An 18,331-nucleotide genomic window follows, 5' to 3' on the forward strand; every position below is an offset into this window, starting at 1 on the left:
GAGAGATGTATGTTCCTGAACCGGGCTCTCGCCCGGGTTCCTGCATTTATGAAGTAAGACCTCGGGATCGAACTATATAAAGCCCTCCTCTTCAGACAAAATGATGGATCAACCAGCAGAAGATCGATTCTTTAGACTCTCGAAGTTCAATCTCGAACGAAGACAGAAATCATGCAAGAGTTTCTGTTTACACTCGGCGCATTTTCGCTGCTCAGCGTGGTAAACGCTGCCCTCTATGATAAGACTATTACGATCTCGCAAGGAAATCTTCAAGGCTCTGCTGCGTTCAACGAGACCTCTGCCCCATCTTTCATCGAAAACTGGAAAGACATCTCCGTTTGGAAAGGGATTCCTTTTGCGCCGACTGCAGGAGGAGAAAACCGTTGGAGACCCCCACAAGCTCCGCCCAACTGGAATGGTACTTTCCAAGCCACTATATTCGGACCAAGCTGTCCCGATTCCTCAACTGGAGATGGCTATGCCGAGGATTGTCTGAGCATCAACATTTGGAGTCCGGCAACCTCTACTGATGAGAAGCTCCCTGTCATTTTCTGGTCTTATGCTGCGGGAGGATCATCTTCCCAAAGCACATACGATGGATCTGGACTGGCAGGCAAGGGGGTGGTTTTTGTTAGTTACAACTACCGTGTTGGTCCACTTGGCTGGCTCACATTGAAATCACTTGAAGAGGAGACCGGTGCAACTGGCAATTATGGTCTGCTGGACTCAATTGCAGCCCTCAAATGGACTCACGCCAACATTGCAGCATTTGGTGGAGACCCAGATTCAATCACGGTAGCTGGTCAATCGTTCGGATCCGGGGCATCCTATCACCTGATGAACAGCAACGATACAAAAGGATTGATCAAGGGTGTCATTGCAGAGAGTGGACTTAAGGACCCGTACGACCCCGATATGTGGGGATTCGGCAGTGACTACCGCAACATGACTTGGGCATACAACTTCAGTGACGAATTCTATGATTCTTTGAATGTTACGAGTATTTCCGAGCTGCGTGCGCTGGATCTCGCAACTTTGTTGACTGGAACTGGAACCAGTACTTTTATTGGCTTCGATCCCGTTCTCAACTACCATTCCATTCCGAATAAATACATTGTGAGTCTCGATGAGGGTGCTCCCAACAACGTGCCTATCCTAGTTGGCAATAATTACAATGAAGATGGCATTTCAACAACCACAACATACACAGTGGCTGAATACGAAGAAGCAATCAACTCAACCTATGGGCCCTACGCAGCTGAACTGATGTCATTCTACTCCACTAAGAACACCACTGAAGCTACGACCGCATACAACTCCATTATTCGCGCCGGTTACGCTACTTCTACTTGGTCCTGGGCTAAGAGATGGAGCAAGAACTCTGACAAGTCTGTTTACTATTACATGTGGACCTTCGCTGGCGCTACCCATGGTTCTGAGGTGTCATACGCTCTTGGTAACCTTTTCGCCCAATCTTCAACATATACCGAGGCCGACTATCTTGTCGCGGATAAGATGTCTTCCTATTGGGCTAATTTTGTCAAGACTCAGAACCCGAACCAGGGTGGCTCTCACACGAATGGAACTTTGCCTACTTGGAGTTCCAATGTCCCATCTGAGAACTCGATGTTTGAATTGGGCTACAACTGGAAAAAATATCAGGTTGCTCCAATCAAGGAGAGAAATGTTCAGCTGAAGTACTTCCAATGGGCTACTCCAAACCCGTATTAAAGTACTCAGAGTTCTGCTGGTAAGGGCTACGTGAGAAATTTTATGTGGAATCCCGCTCCGACATTTAAACGTTCACCCAGTAGCAGATAAATAGTCCCTCCAGCCTGAGGGCGTGCTATTCAAAGAGTTCGGATGAAATTCAGAAGACTACATAGCTCTTACAATCAATACTTTAAGCTAGAATAGACATTAAACCGCCGGAATCGGAACGTAATGCTAGTGCTGTGATTCAGGAAATTGACAATCAAAGTATTGAAGCTCTCATATGTGCCAATGATACCCTTGGTGGTTTGTATTTAGGATTAATCACTAATACTTAGTTGGGGATGATGTCGGGACAACTGGAGCATTGGGAGATGCTGGAAGCACAGCTAGTTTTATGTACTAGTACTAAGTAGAGTGTTTTTACATTCAAATGTTCAATATCTGAAGGAGAGTCTGCATTTCACCACATCCTCGAAAGACCCATGTTTCGAGGACCAGGTAAATCGGGCGCAACTAGCAGTATCCAACATTTGAGAAATTTCCTCCATCGCTTAGTTCCGCATGATATGAGTTCATACAGACTCTTCATAACACACCGAAGCCTTATCGGTGTCTTCCATATCTGTCTTCATTTCACTTGTGACTGGCCTGCCTTCGAACCGGCAGGAGATATCCTCAAGTGAAAGGCCTTTCGGCTCAGGCAAGGTGAACCCAATCAAGATTGCGCCCACAAAAGGGATGATAATGAAGACGAGATAATATTTCCATCCAACGGTATCAAATGCTGTCGATGCGACTTGTGTATAAACTAGTGTCGAACAGAACTGAGGAAAGATTGACAGTCCAATTCCCAAACCGCGCATATGGTTCGGGAATACTTCGGCACTATAAACGTATGCTCCGTAGAAAGTGACAAAGAGGAAAAGAAAGGCAATTCCGAAACCGTTGCCAATTTTGTTTGATGTGCCTGAAAATTCAGCCACCATCGCTGCTTCGCAACAAACGGCAACCACGCTGCCAAGAAGTCCGATTTTCATGAGCCGAACTCGACCAACTCGATCGATGATGAAAGTTGATACGTAGTTCGTACCTGCTGCCAGCTGAGATAGGCCGCGTATAGCAGAAGAGGGACCGAGTTATAGAGGCCCAGCGAGTTATATAATGATACTTGGTAGTTATTGACGACCAATACTCCAGTGGATTGGCCGATAAATTGAACGAAGCATCCACAAATGAGTCTTTTGCGATAGGAGGTGTTTGTGATCAATGCCCATCTACCACCAGAGGCTTCCATCCCCTGATCAATGGAGAGCTGAGCTCGGATCTGATTCAATTCTACCTGAGCTTTCGAGTGAATATTGGACTCGTTCGGTAAAGGGTGTAGTTTTTGTAGAATTTCCAGAGCTTCACTTTGGTGGTCCTGCTCTACCAACCAGCGAGGAGACTCTGGAAGCCATGGTGTGCCCATAAGAAGTATCGCGGATGCTATAACCTGCGCGGATAGCTCAAACCTCCATTGGAATGCGAGAGAAGGGGAAAGTAGCAGCCGTAGCCTGTCCATGCGGCAAATGCCTTATCGAAGCTGGCATAGAATTGGATCAAATTGAAAGAAGATGAATCAGGAACGGAGACTTACATATCCGGTGACGATTAAAAATCCATGGCTACCCACCATGCGACCTCGATCTTCAGCGGGGGAAATCTCACTCTGATAGATTGGAACGAGCGAGACCAGAAGCCAACACCCATTCCAGAGAGTAGGCGTCCAATCAAGAACATCGCGATGTAAACGGAGCCTCCCTGAATAGCTCCCGAGATTATGCAGATAACGCATGTGGTCTGAATAGACCGAACGCGCCCGACTTTGTTCACAAGCCAGGCCGACAACAAAGCCCCAATGGCACCTCCTCCAGCGAAGAGACCCGATGTAGCACCGATGATGGAGTTGGACTTGCTATTTTCACCAGTGATGTTGAAATATATGAGAAATGATTCGAGTCCGAGAACTGAGCCGATGAGAGAGTTGTTGAAGCCATAAGTAAAGGTCCCTGGAGTAATGGTTAGAAGAATAGTTCATAGCTTGCCGAGATACATTCATATACTTACCCAGAGCAAAAAAAATACAAGCAAGTATCCGTTTGAAAACGCCATTACTGCTGCTATTGCTGCTATGTATGATTGACTTCACAGTTCAGATAGCGAGCAAAGAAGTTACTGAAAAAAATGAGGATTGACGATGTTAACTTCCCTTTTATTTGGTACATCTTGAATTCCAGTGCCTAGGAGCTGACTTCCTAGCCGCTAAAAGCCATGGTACGCATACTGCAAAATATTGGGGTACTCTCAAGAAACACGAGTTTACCCCAGATTTCCTCTGGAAAATATTGAGACAATAAGAGGCTCATACATTCAAAAGGACTCCACCTGCACGAGGATCTCAACAATGGGGTTGGAGTATTTGAGTTCGGATACCCCAGACCTAGTGCGCTGAGTAGATTGTTTGTTGCCACAATCGAGACAGAAGATGCGGAGAGCAATATGGGGTAAGTGAATCCTCCCAATATCCATCGATATGACGGGTTTTACCATATTTCACAATTTCCTCTCGGCTGCCACTCCATTATTATCACCCACAGCCCTCTGTTATAGCAGAAGTTCCTCAACCCAGTCTTAGCCACATCGGCCCTCCAGTAATGGCTATATCATTCGAGTTCTTCGAGGTTTATTGTGCCATTACTGGAGAAGTGATATTTACCATCAAGAATGGAGTGTTTGGAATATTTGGAAGCACTTGTATAATACTTCGAAGATACTATCGGATAGAAAAGGGAGCATGTAAAAATTTTGAACGCAATTCATTGTGAAACTTGAACTTTGTAAATTCTCATTCCGTCCTAAATTTACTCAGACACATCCTCAATAGTCATAGTACACGTCTTAGAGACAAGATATTCCGCAACTGCGACATCCTTACCAGACTCTTTACCATATCCGGACATTTTCATTCCGCCAAAAGGTGTCTCTGCGGCAGAGGAATTTCCGGTGTTGACACCAATCATTCCTGCTTCCAACTTGTCCATCATGCGCCACGTGCGATCAATGTTTTTCGTAAACACATAGCTCGCAAGTCCCATTTCAGTATCGTTGGCAAGCTTCAAAACTTCAGCTTCCGTCTTGAACTTGTAGACAGCTGCGATTGGAGCAAAGCTCTCCTCGTGGGTGATACTCATGGTTCCATCCATATCACGTAGGATAGTCGGATCAAAGAAATATCCACCATCGACACCAGGGTTTCCACCATGTACAACCTTTGCGCCGCGTTGGACCGCATCTTTGACTTGCCGGATGGCCTTTTCAACACTTCTTGAAGTGGTCAGAGGTCCCATATCCACGGATCCTCCACCATGACCCACACGTAAGCTCTCTGCGTGAGCAACCATCTTGGCCAAGATCTCTTCATAAATTCCTTCTTGCACATATATACGATTGGCAGTGACGCATGCCTGCCCAGCATGGCGCCATTTAAGCGTATGAAGTTGGGCAAGCGCTTGGTCCTGATTTGCATCGTCAAAGATAATAAATGGGCAGTTACCACCAAGCTCAAGTGTGACTTTCTTCAATCCAACAGAGCAATGGCCGGCAATAATACTGCCAACGTTGGTGGATCCAGTAAATGAAACCTTATGAACCAACGAATGCTTGCAGAGCGCTTCAGAGACCGCGGGTGTGTTTTTGTTTGAGGTTGTAACCACATTGAAAACACCCTTGTCAAAGCCGGCCTTCTTAGCAAGATATGCGAGAACAAGGGTGGTTAATGGGGTTTCTGGTGAGGGTTTGGCGATCATTGTGCACCCGGCAGCAAGAGCCGCGCCGACCTTTCGAAGAATCATACTAGAAGTCAAGTTAATTGGAAGATCCAATTTCGCGGACAATCTTTAGGAATAGCCTTACGCAATAGGGAAGTTCCAAGGAACCAGTGCGACGCATACTCCAATGGGCTGCTTGATGACCAGGACTCTCCGGTTTGGTGCAGCTGGAGTACTAATGTCACCACGAATACGCTCGGCTTCCCCCGCAAACCACCAGGTGAAGCCAGTGGCATAGTCAATTTCACCATATGCTTCTGCAAGTGGTTTTCCCGTCTCGTAAGTCAGGATAGTGGCAATATCATCGCGATTCTCCCTGATGAGTTCATGCCATTTCAGCAATAATTGGGCACGAATCCGAGGGTTTACATCCCGATACTTTTCAAACCCAGCCTGAGAAGACTGAACGATAGCGTCCACATCATCCGGTCCAAGATCAGGACATGAGGCAAATGTTTTGCCAGTGCCAGGATCTGATTGTCGCTGAGATTAGCTTCAATTCTCACGATCACCCTCGAAAAAACTTACCTTCTACATCAAAAATTTCACCCGAGGCAGCATCAATCCACTCTCCGTGGCTATATGCTTTAGTTTGGAACAGAGACGGGTTTTTGAGCTGCAGAATTCAGTCTTAGCATCGTTCATTCAACCTTGAGGAGGCTGGAATCTCAGTATCAACACCGTACAGTAAAAGGAAGAGAACCCATTTTGAAATTTTGATTTGATATTTTTGAATTCAAGCACTCAAGAATCTAACGTGAAACATGACCCTGGCAAACTCCATTATTTTATTTATAATTTCTACATTCTGATTTAATAACTGTTTACTTCGTCATAGACTATGAGTATCACGGCTTTCACGCTGAGGTGGCGGATGGTCATAAGCTTGAAATGCGTAAAGAAGTTGGGGAAGTTGGGGAAATGAGGAGAAACCCTGAACGGCGCTTGGGGACTGTGGATACAATGAAAATCATATCTTCACGTCTTTCCGAGTTACCCGTGAACCCCTAAGAATTTCATCCCAATAAATCATAAAATCTCCAATAAGAAAACTTTCCTGGAATCGGATAAATCTTTTGGTCGTAAGCATTCGAATGGTTATGGGATGAGTGGGTAACTTTTGGGGTTGAATGGTTTTTGGCCGTGACTTCCGTGAGAAGAATGACCGAGATCCCCCAAATTCACTACTTTACGTGAAGGAAGAATTGTATATCTATTAGCTCGAAAGCTCAACAGCGAATACTACCTACTACCCTACTTACACTCCATTTTACTTCAATTCAGAAATCTTTGATCAATTTATTCACCATGTCTGATAAGCCCGAGCTTAAGGAGCTCCATGAGCAACTCTTCGAGGAAGGTCTCAAGGTTCGCAGAGCTGTTGTTGGAGACACTTACGTGGATCGATCACTTGCGAATGGATCGAGCGAATTCGCACGTCCTGCTCAGGAGCTGGTCACAGAATGGTGCTGGGGTCACATTTGGACACGTCCCGGTCTTGAGCGAAAGCAGCGAAGCCTTCTTAGTATGCCACCCTCTAATGCTCATAACCCTTCATTTGAAACAGTCGAGCTAATAGAGTTCGATAGACCTGGGTATGCTTATCGGGCTGAAGGCGTGGCCAGAACTGGCCGTCCACACTCGTGGTGCGATCAACAATGGCCTTACCGAGAAAGAGATTAGCGAGGCTGTTCTACAAGCTACAATTTACTGTGGCGCCCCCGCTGGACTGGAAGCTTTCAGGATTACGGAGAATACCATCAAAGAAATGATTGAAAACGGAGAGTACAAGAGATCATAATTTCGGGAGCCTTCGATAGGTTGTCAGGCATTCGTTGAAATCTGTACTTTAAATTGAATGGAAGGAAAGAATATTTGCAAATAAAATCCTTGCGGAAGTTCGATTATATACATACCAGATGACTATAGGAGGGTACGGTGGCCTATACATAGTCATACTAATTCAGCCCTATACACTACTATCCACTTATGCAATGGATGGATGGATACCAGTTCCCTCCCATTCCAAGATTGATAGAGAGGGATTCATGCATAAACTATGTAAGATTTGAATCTTATCCCTTATACTATTAGTACTACTACCAGTACTATTTTACTTCGTAGCAGAAACTTGGAAAATCACAAACTTTTGTCGCATCTGCTATTTCAGCCGAACTCATTAGGCCAAAGCCGTCCCGGCATGAGGATATTACCGTAATTCAGATTGTGCCAGTTTGAAAATTTTAGATTTAATGATCCTAGGGGCGGCCGCTAGATGCCGCCGTATGAGGGGAATTTGGGGAATTGAAATCCACCTAGGTACGGACGAGTCGTGTGATAGTAGTTGGTAACTTCGCCCCTCAATTCATCCCGAGTTGCCGTAAAATACGTAAAATGCGGGGATAATGTTGCATCATGATAGTATGTAATGGGATGGTCTTTCAATTCTCCATATATAGATCCTCTGTCTTTTATCTCTCTCCTAGTTTTCACGCCAACTTGAAATCCACGCTGAACGCATAACAACTCAAAAGTATGATGAACACTGTTTCAGTTCATGCTCTACGAGCCGGCTCTTTGACACTCCCCGAAAAGCAATTTCTGGCGCCACTCGACGATATCAATAGCAGAAGAACTGTTCCTTCATTGTCTTTCTTGATAGAGCATCGCTCACAGTCAACGCGCAAAGTCACTCGTCTATTGTTTGATCTGGGCATACGTCGAGAGCCGGAGCTTTACCAGGAGAATATTCGTCGCCATACTTTGACAAGAAGGCCCCTGGATGGCCATCCCGATGTGATTGACTCTCTTTCCCTGGGAAATTTGACTAGTTCCGATATCGACTTTATCATCCTCTCTCATATACATTGGGATCATGTCGGGATGCCGTCTGACTTTCCAGATTCCTATTTTCTGGTGGGTGATGGGTCCATTTCTCTTCTGGAAGGTGACAAAAATGGAGAAAATGGCGGTCACAATCATTTCGAGAAGAATCTACTTCCAAGAGATCGTACTTTCCAGTTATGTGGGCCCGATGTTCCTCTACAAGCGGATTTCCAACCATTTGAACTCGACGGCCTTTCCTGTCAGCCCTGGAAGAGACTTGGTCAGCTACCACACACCATTGATTTGTTCTCTGACGGTTCGGTGATGATTGTGGACGCTCCAGGTCATCTTCCTGGACACATAAATCTACTTTGCCGGGTAAGAATGGACCCCGTTAAATATGTGTATCTTGCAGGAGACGCTTGTCACGATCAACGTATTCTCACAGGAGAATGCCAAGTTGCCGAGTGGCAAGATTCAAAATTCCCAGGCAAGATTTGCTGTATCCATGCCGATCGTTATAAGGCAACGGAAACGATAAAAAGTATTAGAAATTTGCAGATGGGAGGCGGTTCTCTCGGCGAGGTGGAGGTTATTCTTGCCCACGATGAAGACTGGGCAGAAGATGCGCAATTAAGGGGAAGATTCTTCCCTGGGTCGATCTGAGTTCATGCAGGTGAACCGAGTTATGGTTGAAATGTTTAGATAGCCTTCACTCAATTTTACTATCTTTTGATCATACTATAATTTGAAGCCCTGTCCCGAGGTCAATTTTGATAGAGTGTCTGCCAGTGACAACATTGAATTGTTTTACTCGACTCAAAGGATTTTAGGAGGATCAATCTCGGATCAAACAAATGGCATAACTTGAACAGATGAGATATGCATTTTGGCTAAGGAATGAAAGTTTTTCCCAAAGGATTCAAGTTGCTTCATTGGCATCAAATCACTGGGATTTTGTACTGCTGGATATTAGATTTGTAAATGTATATGTGGACTTTCATCTATACATATTGCATGTGCAGCAACCCCAAGCCCGAAGGGCGCTAAAATCTGATGAAAAAGCCCTGAACAGTCTTAAGTGTTCATTTCCTCTTGATTTCCACTTTTCATATCCTCAACAAACCCCCAAAATGCTTTTTCTTTGTATCCTTGGTCTTTCCAGTCATTTATATCTTCCTGGGGACTTTAATTATACAAAGGAAAGGTTTCAATCAGGATATTATCATGTGCCAGACAAATGAATACATTGGGGTCTGTATCCAAGGCTTTCAACTTCTCCACGCTTTGCTGGGCGACTTCCGGGTCTGAATATGCACTTTTAGAAAAGATAAACACCCATACAGCTAATGAAGCCAAATGGACGTACCATAGCCAAACTGAGTTGCATAGCATCGTGATTGCCCACAACCTCGAGTACAACATCAGCCCCGCGACCATTAGTCGCAGCTTTGATCGTGGTCTCGATAGATTCATCAAGGAGTAGCGCCTTAGCCCCAATATTTTCTGCCTCGGCCAGTCTCTCTGGAACCATATCAATGGCATAGACCGTGGGGCACCATGTAAGTGCGGCTGCGATTGCACAAATTCCCACAGGCCCGCAGCCGACGATAGACATTACACGCCAAGAATCTGACCATTGCATGGGGTCGCTGTCCAGTCAAGGGCATATTTCAAGAGTCACTGGATTGTCTCGCCAAGGTCCAAGATAAAGTTAGATTTCTTTGTGACCTCCATATGCCACTGGAGGATGCTTTTCAGGCCTATGAAATTTTCAACCAACGAAAGGCCCATAAAATTGTCCTCGACATGCCTTAGGCGTCATAACAAATGATATCCTTGGGACATAGACCATTAGACAAGCTCAATTCAAACCGAGGACTCTTTTGTACTCTAAAGAAAGCATTCCGCTCCTCAACCTTTCCTGGTTGCTTAAATACCCTGAGTAGTAGCGCCGCATACCAACTTGAATATAAGCAGGCAAAAGTCCAGGTACAATTTCCAAGGTTTAATATGTGAGTTTCTCCGTTCGTAATGTGAATCGGGTGGAATTTTTTTTTTTCGGGCAATTCCCCCAATTCCCCCAAATTTGATGCGCTTACGCCAATTACCCATATTTGGAAAGGGATCGAGGAAACTCATATCTTGCGAGGCCCCAGTTACTGGAAGCATTTAAACTCATTTGAAACTATTCTCAAAAGTGTGATTTCATAAGTGGGTTCCAAGGTTGCCCAGGTGGTGTCCAGGGCTGTAGTAATTTTTCGGGGTAACCCAGCAAAACCGGTTCCAAGGAGCTGAAGCCCTGGAGGTTGACGTAGGCCGGTATTGGTACTGTAAATACAGTAATTGGATAAAGGTCACGTGCGTGGCGGCACTTGTTCCACGCACGCGTCTGTGAGCATAGCTGCATAGGAGCTCATCAACGCGGTTATTCTCCACAAGACCCCGGAAGGAAGGAAATTCCAATAAACCCCAGAAAGTGGGGGGGTGTAAATACGGGTAGCCTGTGCCGAGCCCGAGGAACGAACCGGGAAGAGCAGGATCTCTAGACTCTGCCTTTCCCCGCAGATAACGGGAGCATTGCTCTCTTTGATTGACTTGACAAGGCAATCCATACCGTACTGTTGCGGCAACACATCGGATGATTATGAGTCCACCTCCTGATACTCAAACGGGCCCCCGTAATACAGAAAATTCTTCTACTGAGGCAAGGCGATTCAAATGTGATACGTGTCAGCGCCAGTTTCACCGACGAGAACACCTGCAGCGCCATGAAAGAATCCGTTGGTCTAGCCCAATTCTATTAAGTTTCCACGGGCAGCGGTGCTAAAATTGATATAGATTTTGGTCATAAGCCGTTCCACTGCTCATTTTGCCAGTATTCATGTCGTCGAAGGTCAATCATTCAGCCCTTTGAAAATGCGTGGAGAGCTCCGGCTAACCCATCAGAAGTGATCTTTTAAGCCGCCACGTCAAACTCTCACACTCGAAGAAAAAGGCAAAAAATGCTTCTGCTAGCCAAGAAGGGCCCTCTGGTGTGTAATTACTCATTGAAATCCGTGTACTCAGGGTACTAACCCACCATGCTAGAGCAAGCAAGCCAGCAGCCATTACCTCAATATGATTCATATACAACAGGAGCCCAGACAGGGCAGGAAATGCAAGCAGTATCAAGTGAACTATGCCCACCTGCTGTTCTAGCCCAGACCCAGCCAATGAGAGAGCTGCCACCATACACGAGCGGCGCAGGTGATGATGCATCGACGGCATTGCTCGAACCTGCTTTCTTAAATGCGGCCAATGACTCGCGATTATTTCCCTTCAGCTATCTCGACAACGTCTCTCTGCCCCCGATTTTTGACCAGGCTGTCCTATACCCCGGAGTCTCATTTAATGACTCTTTTGTTTCTCCCGTGTTCAGCACTGATCTCACCCAAGTTGACCAGTTTGGCGTTCAAGTTGGCGGCGACCCGACCGCAGGACCCTCAGGCGGGATTTTACATGGCCAGGCTCCGTTCCTGTCCGCCCCTGAGCCCGACCGTCCCCATATAAACACTAAGTCTTTTCTGCGAGTATCCCAGGATGACTGGCTATGGCTCTCTGCGCGAGTTTTCAGTTTCCATGCAGTTCTACCTACAGATGTCACCATACCTTCTCGACATGCTATTTCACGATACATGCATGGATTTATGACTGGATTCCATCCGCACTTCCCGATCATTCATCTCCAAACTCTCCAATTCAGAAAAATGGCACCGGAACTTATTTTGGCCCTGGCCGCAGTCGGAAGCCAATATTGCTTGGAAGCACATCAGGGGCTTAAACTATTTCCCTATTGCGAAAGCTATCGCGATGGAGCAATTGCGACAACGCGAAGCCGAGAAAGACGAAATCAACCATATTTCTCCTTCATCGTGGACACTCGTCCAATCTCCTAAATCACTACCCGGCACAAACCAATCAAATGCCAGTGATGGAGGACAACATTTAAACGAAAGGGGTTTAGAGTCCAGAGACCGTCACGATAGTATAGAAACAATCCAGGCATTGTTTTTCCTAATGGCCATGGCGACATGGGGAGGTGAGCATCGTTCACTTGTGAGACAAGCTCTTGCCACACAAAGTGTTTTGGCAATGGCTGTTCGCCAACATGGACTCTCGGAAAGTCCTCAGGCCCCGTCACCTCTGACTTGGGAAGAATGGGCGGGAACGGAGAGTGCCCGCCGCACCAAATTGATTATCTTCTCTTTTTTTAATCTTCATACCCTTGCGTTCAATGTTCCATGTCCACTCCTAATCGCGGATATTCAACTGCGAATGCCGTGTCCTGAAATGGAATGGAAGTCCACCGATGCTATAAGTTGGCGGAGAATCCACCAGGATACAAATGAGTCCCCTCTTTTCCAAGATTGCATTAACGCATTGCTTAGCAACAACGGAGTTTTGCCCGTCTTTTCGTCACTTGGCGCGCATGTGCTCATCCATGCCTTACTTCAACGCATTATTACCATCCAACAAGCAGTCAAATTGGTGGGCCCTGAAAGCCAGATGACTTCTGAGCTCACGTTAAGCTTGAAGCAAGCTTTGAAAAAATGGCAAAACGGATGGGAGCAAAATCCAGAGTCATCATACAGCCCGCTCGATCAATATGGCCCAATTGCCTTTAATTCAAGAGTAAGCCAGTACCCCGAAGAACTAAGCCTGAAGATGAGGGTTTACTTTTTTCCTTGTCCCCTGACCCTGACCATCTTTACATAGGCCCTATATCATTTAGCATATATCCGCCTATCGATCGACATTGGATCAGCTAGCTCTCTTTTAGAAAAAACTCCCGATGAAATTGCAAAGAACTTGCACGATAGTCCGAGGCTTCAAAAAAGCCCGCACCTACTTCTCGCTGCAAAACATGCGGTATGTTGGCTTTCCCCGACATCCTACCATATTATTTCAAATTTTGCAACTGACTTACTAAATCATCTGAAGACCGCTGCGTTATGTTCGCCTGTGCAAATGGGGGTGCACTTTGTTGGCCGCGCACCTAGTTGGTCAGTTATGCATGCTGTGTGCTCCCTTGAGTATGCGTATGCATTGAATCGTTTTCTTGAGGCGTATGTACTGTCTCCAGGAATTCTGCAGCATGATGAGCAGGCATTGATCGATACGATAAAAGAGACCTTGTATGAAGTGGAAACAGCACTGCCGGATGGCAATCTTAAGATCATTGAGACAGAACCCCGAGCCCTTGGTCCTAAAGCGGTAAGAGCCTGGGCAATGATCCTCCAAGGGATGCAGACCTGGAATGCTGTCAGTCTTATTACAAAGTGTTTATTTGCATACGCAGACCTGTTAGAGCAAGTGTCCTTCCAAAACACAACTAGGGATTTGTAAGATCAAGAAAATTGACATGAGGGCATTTATTCCGATGCTGTCTATGTGTAGTGGCCACGTAGCGGTCTGGCTTTAAGGGCGGCTGAATAATGCAATCATCATTTGAATCTACAAAGTGGTACATACTGGGCAGGAATAACTTAGTATGACTCGGACTAAATAAAGCCTTTTACTGCGAGATTCTAGGTGGGGTTTAGCGACGTCGGGTCCACACCAAATTTCCAAATCTTCAAATGTTGCGTGCAGATGCAACTTCAAGTTGAAGCTCCTTGAACCCCCCAGGGCTGGAGGACTAAACCCATTGGATACTACGAGTAGTCCACCGGTACGGTTCAAATGTTCGTGCGAGTCTTCGAGTCAGAACCTCGGACACGCCGCGGTTTTTTATAACGTACATATGTAATTTTGAAAGTAAGGACCTCCGAGTCTCTACTAGTGTATGCATGCACATGCACATGTGTGTACATAGTACCCCAACGAATTCAAATGTTTAGTTCCTGTGCAGTAGATTGACATCTGGACACTGGCAACTTGGATGAGGTATATTATTACGTATTCCAATGTTGCTGGCATGGTACCTACTACCACCTGGGCGAGCGCTACTAGTAAGGCATCAACACAATATTCAAATGTTTGAAGAGCTTCAATAAATGTCCAACACTGAAGTAAGCCTCTAGGCTATATTTCTAGAATCCATAAAATCTGCAAGTGAATCTCAAAAGTTGGATTTTTTCAGTTGAACCACGGGTTTTCATTCTTCCCCTTTTCAATCAATTGACGTTTTCTTCAAATCTTTGATTTTTCAGCAGTCGAATCTCGGACACATATTCGGAATCGGGATTGAAGTTGAAGTATCCACTTGGGCGCGGCAAGCCGAAAACTTTATATTCGGATGCTATTAGCCAATCGGATTTCAAAATAAATCCGAGTAGCTCGGATGCAAAACGATTTTCGATTGGTCAACCTTAGATCTAGTCACAAATTGACCCTCTTTGTGCCGAGTAATCTTGGAAGTTTTAAGGAATTGCTGAGTGAGAAAATGAGAAAATGAGCGAGATTGAAATGGATAATAGTATTTAAACAAAATCTAAGACCATTCAAATATTGGTGAGCTATAATCAGACGTATTCATCACTTTTGCTATTGAATTCAACATTTTGAACTTGTCTGCTGAATAGGCCACGCCTGATAGCGCGATCCATTATGAGCTTGGGCCAGGACCCGAAGGTACGTCTACTATAAACTTGGGATACATATGGAAGCTCCTAGGATTAACTAACAATATGTTGCATGACAGATGTCATCCGAAATGGATCTACCTCTCTATCGAACGAAAGGCCGTGCACTTGGTGTAGTTTTCGAGCACATGAACGTACTGGGCGCAACGGCGAGTGCAGGCGGTATTTTAGATTTGCCGTCCCTGATACTGAAAGTCACGAAATATCCCGTAGAGCTCGTTCTCTCTACATTTTCAAACCGATCCGTTTCTTCAAAGCATATTGTGCAGGATATCAGTGGTGTCCTTTTCCCAGGAGAGACAATGCTTGTCCTTGGTCGTCCGGGATCAGGCTGCTCAACAGTTCTAAAGGCCCTCGCAAACAACCATGCTCCCTTTGTTGAAGTTCAAGGACGCATCTCGTACGGGAACATTTCGTCTGATGAGATGGCCCGCAGCTTTTGTTCTGAGACTGTTTACGCAGGAGAGGATGATATTCACTTCCCAACGCTCTCCACGAAGAACACGGTTGAATTCGGCTACACGCTACGCAAGCCGGCCACACAGAAGCAATCGGACTCTAGGTTTGCTGCTGAGCAAACACAAAATATGCTGAGCTCACTGGGAATTGCGCACACCAAGGACACCGTTGTTGGAGATGCGTTCATCAGAGGTGTCTCTGGAGGCGAGCGCAAACGCATTACCCTGGCTGAAGCACTATCCATAAATTCAGCCTATGGATCTTGGGATAATCCAATTCGGGGACTGGACAGCTCTTCCGCCACACAGTTTCTGCGGTTGTTGAAGAATATTTCAAGACAGACTGGCATGTCCAACTGCGTTTCCCTCTATCAGGCATCTGAAACAATGTACCAGGAATGTTTTGATCGAGTCATGGTCCTTTATGATGGGCAGATGATCTTTTGTGGCAAAGCAGACGAGGCAAAGGAATATTTTGAAAACCTCGGATTTGAGTGCTTGGGACGTCAGACAACACCCGACTTCCTTACCGCAGTGACATCTCCTCTTGAGCGAAGAATCCGCCCGGGGTACCAGTCAGTTCCCCAAGATGCCGAGTCAATGGCGAAAGCATTTCGCAACAGCGAGAACTATCGTCGCCTGAATAACGATATTGCTTCCTATTATGGCCAAGTTGCTGAAAACGTTGAGTACACTCAGTCCTTCAAAGAAGAATCGCAAAGAATTCGGTCGAAACTTGCTGTTGCGAAAGCAATTGCCCCTCGATCCATCTTCAAGCAAACCTATTCTGCTGCCATCCGATACTATCAGCTTCTATGGGGGGGATCGTCGTACATTCTACACGGTCCTCGCTTTCAATGCAATTAATGCTGTTCTTAATGGCTCTGCCTACTATATGGCCCCGAAGACGGCGACTGGATCATTCGAGAAAAGCGGCGCTCTCTTCTTTTCTCTCATTTATTTCTTTCTCAACGCCCTCGCTGAAACTTCCGCTACTGTCAACTCCCGTGCTGTTCTTCTAAAGCAAATGAGATACGGATTCTTACATCCAGTCTCCTATGTCATTGCCCAGACCATTGCGGATATCCCTGTCGCTGCATGCCAAACGATTGTTTTCTCCTGTCTCTATTATTTTATGCTGGGTCTAGCAAAGACTGCCTCGGATTTCTGGACATTCTTTGCATTTGTCTTTGTCCATTACGGCGCTGTGCAAGCGATGTTTCGAATGATAGGAGCTTGGTCCCCAAACCTCAGTGTGGCCTTGTTGATGGCTGGTAGTGGAATGCCGGTCGCACTGTTATACTCCGGCTACGCTCCTACCATTCCTACCATGCACCGCTGGGGATCCTGGGTCCGAAGAATCAGTCCTTCTCCATGGGCTCTCGAGGCACTCATGGCTAATGAGTTCATGGATATAAACCTCCATTGTATGGACACACAAATGGTGCCGTCAGGACCTGACTACCAAGACATCCGATACCAGGGCTGTACGATTTCCGGTAGTACTGAGGGCTCTGATGTCGTTTCCGGAACTACATACCTGATTGATGTCTACCAATTCTTTCCTTCGCATATTTGGCGGAACTTTGTAATTCTCATCGCGTTCTGGGTTCTTTACACTGTTATTGCTGCGGTTGGACTTGCTATGATGACCCGGGAAAGCAGCGACTCTTACGGTCGCATGTTCAAAAAGGGTTCATACTCAGACTCTGCTTCTAGCATCTCTACCATGTTAGAGAATGAAGAAACTGGCGCGTCCAATCTACACTCCTCGTCAGAGACTGAGCTGGAACCGGAAGAAGTGAGAAGAATAAGGAAGAGCCTCAGATGTCCTTCACTTTCAATAAGCTGAGCTACCATGTTAAATCCGGATCTTCCGAAAAGCAGCTGCTCACTGAAGTCAGCGGCTATGTCCGTTCCGGGCAGCTAACAGCTCTGATGGGTGCTTCCGGTGCAGGAAAGACGACACTTCTTGATACCATCTCTCAAAGGAAATCTGAGGGTCGTGTGGAAGGGGAGCTGCTGTTGAATGGAAAGCCTTTGGATCGCACCTTTGCTCGTTCTTGTGGAATTGTCTTGCAGCAAGACGTGCACGAACCCACCGCAACAGTACAAGAAGCTTTGCAATTCTCAGCCCGCCTCAGACAGCCTGCAGATGTCCCAGAGTCCGAGAAAATGGCCTATGTTGAACATGTGATCAGATTGCTTGATCTTGAATCCCTCGCGGATGCTCTTGTTGGGGCTGTTGGTGATGGCCAGCTTAGCGTGGAAGAACGGAAACGAGTGACCATCGGTGTGGAGCTAGCTGCTCGCCCTTCTGCCCTTCTCTTCCTCGACGAACCAACATCTGGTCTCGACAGTCAAGCTGCTTACTCGTTAGTGTCTTTCTTGAAAAGGATTGCATCGGAAGGCCTCCCTATTGTTTGCACCATTCATCAGCCGTCTGGAGTCTTGTTCGATATGTTTGATCACGTTCTGCTTCTTGCACCAGGTGGAAAGACTGTTTTCTTTGGAGAGACAGGCAAACGGTCTTCGAATGTTGCAGAATACTTTGCTCGATATGGTGCTATCATTGGCGAAAATGATAATCCTGCAGAGTTCATCCTGGATACTGTTACCGAACAGGGAAGCACAAGAGACTGGCCGGCAACCTGGAATGAATCCCCCCGAGCGAAACAATTTGGAAAACAAGATTATCAACTTGAACGAAAAGGCAGCGACGTCTTCAAATCAGGATGAGACTTTGAATGAACAGCAATACGCCCTTCCAATCAACAAACAAATTCTCTACTTGACCAAGCGCCACTGGATTGCTATTTGGAGAAACGACCCATACAAC

At 46.0% G+C, this 18,331-nt stretch overlaps 11 protein-coding genes across 11 annotated transcripts; 7 read left to right on the forward strand and 4 right to left on the reverse strand.

Moving 5' to 3' along the window:
• Positions 1-171: 171 nt before the first annotated feature.
• Positions 172-1,731, forward strand: N7483_005791 (uncharacterized protein; the record flags this gene model as incomplete). Its single annotated transcript, XM_057089228.1, has 1 exon — positions 172-1,731. The coding sequence occupies one exon, from the start codon at positions 172-174 to the stop codon at positions 1,729-1,731; it is 1,560 nt and encodes a 519-aa protein (XP_056949057.1).
• A 557-nt stretch (positions 1,732-2,288) lies between these two features.
• On the reverse strand, positions 2,289-3,277 carry N7483_005792 (uncharacterized protein; the record flags this gene model as incomplete). The annotated part of the gene is made up of 2 exons (XM_057089229.1): positions 2,289-2,730; positions 2,796-3,277. The coding sequence occupies 2 exons, from the start codon at positions 3,275-3,277 to the stop codon at positions 2,289-2,291; spliced, it is 924 nt and encodes a 307-aa protein (XP_056949058.1).
• An 89-nt stretch (positions 3,278-3,366) lies between these two features.
• On the reverse strand, positions 3,367-3,867 carry N7483_005793 (uncharacterized protein; the record flags this gene model as incomplete). Its single annotated transcript, XM_057089230.1, has 2 exons — positions 3,367-3,764; positions 3,819-3,867. 2 exons carry the CDS (start codon positions 3,865-3,867, stop codon positions 3,367-3,369), a joined length of 447 nt encoding a protein of 148 aa, XP_056949059.1.
• Positions 3,868-4,616: 749 nt separating this feature from the next.
• Positions 4,617-6,289, reverse strand: N7483_005794 (NAD-dependent succinate-semialdehyde dehydrogenase; the record flags this gene model as incomplete). Its single annotated transcript, XM_057089231.1, has 4 exons — positions 4,617-5,607; positions 5,668-6,055; positions 6,111-6,198; positions 6,269-6,289. The coding sequence occupies 4 exons, from the start codon at positions 6,287-6,289 to the stop codon at positions 4,617-4,619; spliced, it is 1,488 nt and encodes a 495-aa protein (XP_056949060.1).
• Positions 6,290-6,890: 601 nt separating this feature from the next.
• On the forward strand, positions 6,891-7,383 carry N7483_005795 (uncharacterized protein; the record flags this gene model as incomplete). Its single annotated transcript, XM_057089232.1, has 2 exons — positions 6,891-7,107; positions 7,172-7,383. The coding sequence occupies 2 exons, from the start codon at positions 6,891-6,893 to the stop codon at positions 7,381-7,383; spliced, it is 429 nt and encodes a 142-aa protein (XP_056949061.1).
• A 734-nt stretch (positions 7,384-8,117) lies between these two features.
• On the forward strand, positions 8,118-9,074 carry N7483_005796 (MBL fold metallo-hydrolase; the record flags this gene model as incomplete). Its single annotated transcript, XM_057089233.1, has 1 exon — positions 8,118-9,074. One exon carries the CDS (start codon positions 8,118-8,120, stop codon positions 9,072-9,074), a length of 957 nt encoding a protein of 318 aa, XP_056949062.1.
• A 655-nt stretch (positions 9,075-9,729) lies between these two features.
• Positions 9,730-10,053, reverse strand: N7483_005797 (uncharacterized protein; the record flags this gene model as incomplete). Its single annotated transcript, XM_057089234.1, has 1 exon — positions 9,730-10,053. One exon carries the CDS (start codon positions 10,051-10,053, stop codon positions 9,730-9,732), a length of 324 nt encoding a protein of 107 aa, XP_056949063.1.
• Positions 10,054-11,491: 1,438 nt separating this feature from the next.
• On the forward strand, positions 11,492-12,346 carry N7483_005798 (uncharacterized protein; the record flags this gene model as incomplete). Its single annotated transcript, XM_057089235.1, has 1 exon — positions 11,492-12,346. One exon carries the CDS (start codon positions 11,492-11,494, stop codon positions 12,344-12,346), a length of 855 nt encoding a protein of 284 aa, XP_056949064.1.
• Positions 12,347-12,467: 121 nt separating this feature from the next.
• On the forward strand, positions 12,468-13,796 carry N7483_005799 (uncharacterized protein; the record flags this gene model as incomplete). Its single annotated transcript, XM_057089236.1, has 2 exons — positions 12,468-13,121; positions 13,167-13,796. 2 exons carry the CDS (start codon positions 12,468-12,470, stop codon positions 13,794-13,796), a joined length of 1,284 nt encoding a protein of 427 aa, XP_056949065.1.
• Positions 13,797-15,105: 1,309 nt separating this feature from the next.
• On the forward strand, positions 15,106-16,359 carry N7483_005800 (uncharacterized protein; the record flags this gene model as incomplete). The annotated part of the gene is made up of 1 exon (XM_057089237.1): positions 15,106-16,359. The coding sequence occupies one exon, from the start codon at positions 15,106-15,108 to the stop codon at positions 16,357-16,359; it is 1,254 nt and encodes a 417-aa protein (XP_056949066.1).
• Positions 16,360-16,387: 28 nt separating this feature from the next.
• N7483_005801 (ABC-2 type transporter-domain-containing protein) lies at positions 16,388-18,231 on the forward strand (the record flags this gene model as incomplete). Its single annotated transcript, XM_057089238.1, has 2 exons — positions 16,388-17,223; positions 17,292-18,231. 2 exons carry the CDS (start codon positions 16,388-16,390, stop codon positions 18,229-18,231), a joined length of 1,776 nt encoding a protein of 591 aa, XP_056949067.1.
• Between the last annotated feature and the right edge of the window lie 100 nt (positions 18,232-18,331).

Source organism: Penicillium malachiteum (assembly GCF_028827825.1).
Source record: "Penicillium malachiteum strain IBT 17515 chromosome Unknown utg000002l:1.0-8849297.0:1.0-8852440.0, whole genome shotgun sequence".
NCBI lineage: Eukaryota > Fungi > Ascomycota > Eurotiomycetes > Eurotiales > Aspergillaceae > Penicillium > Penicillium malachiteum.